The following is a 6,249-nucleotide window of genomic DNA, read 5'->3' on the forward strand; positions in this document are numbered from 1 at the left end:
ATAGGAATAAATAGTATTTTAGAAAGTTATTCATTAACAAAATTAAAACAATATAATATAATTCGAAATTTAAAATTTGTAGTTTATTCACCGCAATGCCCCTCATTACTGCACCGAGAGATAACACAAAAACATATTGCCTTTGTTTTGATTGCTTGAGGGGGGAAGGAAACCTCTCTAAGCCACTTGCTCTATGTTTAGTACGAGGGAAATGAAGGAAAAAAGAGAACAGAGAAAATTTTATTAGGTTGGATTTAAAAATTGGAGAAGTGATGTTATATAATATTGTTGTCTTGGCTTGAGTTTTAAGAGTGCAAAAAAAAAAAAAAAAGTGTTGCCCCTATTTTTAAGATGTTATGTACCACTTTCCTATTCATCTATTCTCCCTCCACTTTCCAGAAAGCCACTGCAACCAACAAGATAACGTGTTTTGCTCAAATTTTATACAAGTTCCATTATCCATAACTAAGTCATAAATTTTCTATGCATTCCATGCCTCTTTTTATTTTATCAGTGTTGTTTCTGTTTCTTATTTTTTTACCTCTTATTTTTTACTGGGCGGGATGTGAGTCCAAGAGTCTGGTTAGTTACGGGTTATAAATAACGGCGATATGAGGCTCACAAGGGCAGATCCGGCCACTTTGGCGAAGCGGAAATCAATTAGGTGAAGAGATATTGAGTTTCATCAGGTATCACACACACACACACACACACACACACTCTGCAATTAATTGCCCGCTCTCTCATTCTTTCTGTTTTTCTTTCACAAATTAACTTAATCATGTGGTCTGTAAGGCCTAATGTCAGAGTCTAATGGAGATCAATGGATCCATGAAATTACAATCACGCTGGGAAGCGTACATGACAAAGAAGTAAAGGCATGCAGCATCTGCAGGGCTCCAGAGAAATTTCGAGAAGCCGAAGACAAAGACAAAAGCTACACTTACAGGCCTAAGCTTTTGGCCATCGGACCCATTCATAGGGGCACCGGAAGAGACACCCAAATCACGGAAGAGAGCAAATGGCTTTACGCGCACCATCTTCTTTGCCTTCCAACGCTGACGTTGGAGCCGGAGACCGTTCAAAGGTGCAGTAAGGCCATTAAAGATATGGGGAGTAAAATTCGAGCGAGCTACGGGGAGACAATAGACATCGGAGAAGAGGAGCTCGCCAGAATGATGTTACTTGATGGCTGCTTTCTCTTAGAGCATCTGATTAGGCTCACTAAGCATGAGGAAAGTGTTGACGAGGAAATGAACTTGCGTCTTCTCACTGATCTCACTGTGGTCGACAACCAAATCCCTTTCTTCGTCCTCACAACTTTGTCCTCAACACTTCTCGAACATCTGGAGGATGCTCAGCAACTAAAACTTGCCCCTCTGCATGCACTTTCTCGGCAAGTTGGCAGTAAGGTCAAACTTTCTCCGGAAAATATTGCCGAGTCACTCTTTAAATGCAAAGCTGATGACTTTTCAGAAGGTGTTTATCATTTCCTTCATCTCATCCATTTGTGCTCCCCTGATCCCTATAAAGAAGTGGAACCAGGGAAAGATAAACTACAACTGCTGCGCGGCGCTAGAAAGCTCCAGGCTTTTGGAATCACAATTACGGCTTCACAAACTGACGATTCTAAAGGTAATATGTTGTTAAAGTAATTAATTTAACCTTATTACTACTATACTCCTATTTGAGTTATCAGTGAAAAGTCGTATTTCATCTTTAAAAGCGAGATAGCTCCTCACCAAATTTGCAACAATGTAGGCAACGACACCCCAGGAACTGTGGCCTCTGTACTCAGGAAATTCACGGACAAGTTCGAATTTAAAATAGAATTTAAGGAGAGGCAGCGAGAACTGATAATCCCGACACTGCACATAAAAGAAACAACAGAAGTAAAATGGAGGAATTTGATTGCTTGGGAGCAAATCGGGGTGACTGGAATCGGCTACAAATTCACCTCCTACGCTTATTTTTTCAAAGGTTTGGTCTGCTCTGTTCATGACCTCAAACTGCTTAAAGACAAAGGAGTTATAAAAGTGCATAAGGAGGCTAAGGACGAGCATTTCGTGAAGATGTTTCAAAGCATCACAACTGGGGCAGAACAAATGGATCCGAGATACAGAAAAGTATGCAAGAGATTGAACAAAGCGAAGGTGAATGGTGTGGCGGGATGTTGTGTCTTCGTTTTCAGAATGCCGTGGCATTATTGGAGGCGTTTTCTGGAATTGCTTCGAAGCGAAGCAATAAACTGGCTTCGCAGTTTCGTACGTATCTATTTGGGCACTCCATGGAGGATCGTCGGAGTTGTTGTCGGTGCAATTCTGCTTGCTCTCACTATTATGCAGACCGTTTATGCAGCACGTGGCTAGTGAGATTTAGAAAAGCACGTGAGGAATTCATTGTGTTTACTTGGATGCTAGCGTTGAATAAAAGCCACGTCTAAATACCCGTGTTCCTTTTATTTTAGCCAAGTCAATGATGTAATATTTTCAAATTCACCTGTATCACACTACATCTCCGTGAACATGGATCTTCTGTTAAAAGTATCAGTGTTATAAATACAAGCTTAATGGGAGAGTTCGTAAGCTTATAAACTCCACTTTATTTATAAAACTCTGCAATATGAAACGTGACATCAATATGAATTAAGCAAAGGAAAATTGAACCGAAATTTGGAAAAAAAAAATGTTTTTGCTGATGGAATGAGCTTGTCTGGACATTTCAGCGAAAGAAATTTGCCAGAAAACTGCGAGAGATATCAATCTCAATTGCCAATCTCAGTGCAAGGTTTTTAGGTGGATGCAACGGAGAAGCGATTTGATCAGACCGATGGGAAAAGGCCGCGGTAAAAATAGTATTTTGCACAAGTGAAGTGTTTTGAAATTTGTTCAGATAAATAAATACAAATCATTGCTAGCATAATAAAAGTGAAAGGACAGGAACCATGAAGATAGAGACGCTATATTTATCCTGGAGAATTTTTCATTGTTAGCATCATTCATTCAGTTGTGCTTTACCTTTGCCTGCTTATTCGAAGTTAAAAGGGGCCGTAATTGTGTTGTATGAAGAACATCTTCCGACGTACGTGTTATCTACATTTATCTGTTCTACCTCTACTTCGCTTAATATATTTTATATTTCAAAAAATTTATAAATAACAATGTGCAAAGGCAAATTATTCTTGTTTTCTTCATAAATTCAAAGGCAAATTCAAATAACATTACTCCTGTCACATTGGGGTGCAAAGGTACTGTCCTCATTATTATACGTAGTTATTGCTTTCTTTATGTCTGCCTATTAGATTTTATCACATGGATATTAGGCCCCTCAACAATTCATATTGATTGTGTACAAATGTGATGAAAAGAAGCAACTAACCACTTGTCGGTAACATATCTATGCATTCATGTCTTTCACTTTAAAATATCCACCCCTAATGAACATGACATTATAAGCCTCATCGTTATTATAAGCCACATCAAGAAATTAGATAAGGTGGCTGACTCATTGCTTTTGTTTGGAAATAAACTTCTTCTTTTTCTTTTTTTTTGGTAATTTTATCTTTACTTAATGGTATTGAAAAACATTACTCCTCTGGTCCTATTTATAAGATACTTCCAGCATATTTCACATAGATCAAGAAAAACTATAAAATGCATTAACTCTTCATTAAAATATAATAACTTTCCACCTTTACCCCTCTTTAATATATATCTTTCAAAAAAGATAACTATCTACACTAATAAATGAAGGACGCAATAGTACATTCACAGTAAAAATTTAATGATGTCACTTATAAATAGGATTAAAAAAAATTTCTCTCTCTATCTTATAAACAGGACTATAGGAGTATTTTAGACTTGAAGTTTTTTCTAATAAGTTGTAACAGGGATAAGATTTGGGAAAAAAAACTTTAATTAATGAATATTTGGACTATTTTGCTCGTTGAGGGACCAAAACCTATGATTTAAAACTTGATGGACTAAAATCAAAATGAGGACAAACTTAAGGGACTAAAAATTATATTAAGCTAACAATTTAAAATGATTTCAAGCTTTAAAAGTGTATACATCATTCCCTCTGTAAAAACTTTCATGCATTTGCTCTGAAATAATTTATGGGCAAAGCCCAACTAACCTGTTAAGGCCTGATTCTCTTTTGAAGCCCAATATTCGTTTTGTACAGCCTAAAAGCCTTATTAGGCCCATAATAATACTACATGGTCCATCCTTTTTTCCCCAGAAAATCTATCCTAACAACAAATAATATTCAATTATAAACATGAGGATACCTAAAATACTAATAAGAAAATACTTGTATCTAAAAACCCATTCATAGGGGCGCAGGAAGAGACCCGCAAATGACGGAAGAGAGCAAATGGCTTTACGCGCACCGTCTTCTTTGCCGTCCAAAGCTGAAGTTGGAGTCGGAGACCGTTCAAACGTGCAGTGAGGCCATCAAAGAGATAGGGAGTCAAATTCGAGCGAGCTACGGGGAGAAAATAGACATGGGAGAAGAGGAGCTTGCCAGAATGATGTTACTTGATGGCTGCTTTCTCTTGGAGCATCTGATTAGGCTCACTATGCATGAGGCACGTGTTGACGAGGAAATGAACTCGCGTCTTCTCACTGATCTCACTGTGGTCGACAACCAAATCCCTTTCGTCGTTCTCACAACTTCGTCCTCAACACTTCTCGAACATCTGGAGGATGCTCAGCAACCAGAACTTGCCCGTCTGCGTGCACTTTCTCGGCAAGTTGGCAGTAAGGTCAAACTTTCTCCGGAAAATATTGCCGAGTCACTCTTTAAATGCAACGCTGACTTTTCAAAAGGTGTTTATCATTTCCTTCATCTCATCCATTTGTGCTCCCCTGATCCCTATAAGGAAGTGGAAACGGGGGAAGCTAAACTACAACTGCTGCGCGGCGCTAGAAAGCTCCAGGCCTTTGGAATCACAATTACGTCTTCACAAACTGACGATTCTAAAGGTAATATGTTGTTAAAGTAATTAATTTAACCTTGTTACTCCTATACTCCTATTTGAGTTGTCAGTGAAAAGTCGTATTTCATCTTTAAAAGCGAGATAGCTCCTCACCAAATTTGCAACAATGTAGGCAATGACATGTCAGGAACTGCGGCTTCTGTACTCAGGAAATTCACGGACAAGTTCGAATCTAAAATACTACCTCCGGTCCTAATTGTAAGATCCAGTTGATTAATTTGAAAAGATTAAGGAAAGAAGTTAAGTTAGTTATTTGTAATAAATAGGTGTTGACTTTTCTAAAATATCCTTACTAATAAACTATATTGGTTATGACTACAATTATTAGAAGGACTATCTTGAAAAAAAATACATAAATATGAGAGACAAAGTAGATTGGGTCTTATATTTAGGACCAAAATAAAAGTCAAACATGGTCTTATATTAAGGACCGGAGGTAGTAGAATTTAAGAAGGGGCAGCGAGAACTGATAATCCTGACACGGCACATAAAAGAAACAACAGAAGTAAAATGGAGGAATTTGATTGCTTGGGAGCAAATCGGGTTGACTGGAATCGGCTACAAATTCACCTCCTACGCTTTTTTTTCAAAGGTTTGGTCCGTTCTGTTCATGACCTCCAACTGCTTAAAGACGAAGGAGTCATAAGTGTGCATAAGAAGGTCAAGGACGAGGATTTGGTGGAAATGTTCCGAAGCATCACAACCGGGGCGGAACGAATGGATGCGAGATACAAGACAGTATGTGAGGGATTGAACAATGCCGAGGTGAATGGTGTGGCGGGATTTTGCGTCCTCGTTTTCAGAATGCCCTGGCATTATTGGCCGTGTTTTGTGGAAGGAACAAAATTCCAGTTCTTCAGGCTCGCATATATCTTTTTGGGCACCGCATGGAGGAAAGCCGGAGTTTTTTCCGGTGTAGCCCTGTTTGGTCTTACTACTACGCAGACCGTTTATGCAATACGGGCTGTAGAGTGAGATTTAGACCAACATGCAGGGAATCCATTATGTTCACTTGGATGCTGGTGTTGAATAAAAACCACGTCTAAATTAAATACCTGTGTTCCTTTTGGGGGAGCCAAGTCAATGATATAATAATTTCAAATTCAAAAAAAAAATATTTATGATTTTATTATATTTTTAGGATATCTAATTATTTGGATTTATTATCAATTTAGGATTTATTTGGATTTATTAATATTTTAGTATTTTTATTATTAGGGCTAGTTGTTGTTGTTGTTATTATTATT

At 38.0% G+C, this 6,249-nt stretch overlaps 1 protein-coding gene across 1 annotated transcript; it reads left to right on the plus strand.

Moving 5' to 3' along the window:
* The first annotated feature begins 800 nt into the window (after window positions 1–800).
* On the plus strand, window positions 801–2,369 carry LOC114722494 (UPF0481 protein At3g47200-like). Its single transcript, XM_028908541.1, has 2 exons — window positions 801–1,635; window positions 1,762–2,369. The coding sequence occupies exons 1-2, from the start codon at window positions 801–803 to the stop codon at window positions 2,367–2,369; spliced, it is 1,443 nt and encodes a 480-aa protein (XP_028764374.1).
* Window positions 2,370–6,249: the final 3,880 nt, after the last annotated feature.

The sequence above is a fragment of the Neltuma alba genome, unplaced genomic scaffold (assembly GCF_004799145.2).
Source record: "Neltuma alba isolate B1F8T4 unplaced genomic scaffold, ASM479914v2 tig00012095_pilon, whole genome shotgun sequence".
NCBI lineage: Eukaryota > Viridiplantae > Streptophyta > Magnoliopsida > Fabales > Fabaceae > Neltuma > Neltuma alba.

Excerpts from the sequence above, each read along its gene's own strand:
- LOC114722494 (XM_028908541.1), top strand. The coding sequence starts at position 801 with ATGTCAGAGTCTAATGGAGATCAATGGATCCATGAAATTACAATCACG. Across the intron at positions 1,636-1,761 it reads ACAAACTGACGATTCTAAAG|GCAACGACACCCCAGGAACT; the intron begins GTAATATGTTGT and ends GCAACAATGTAG.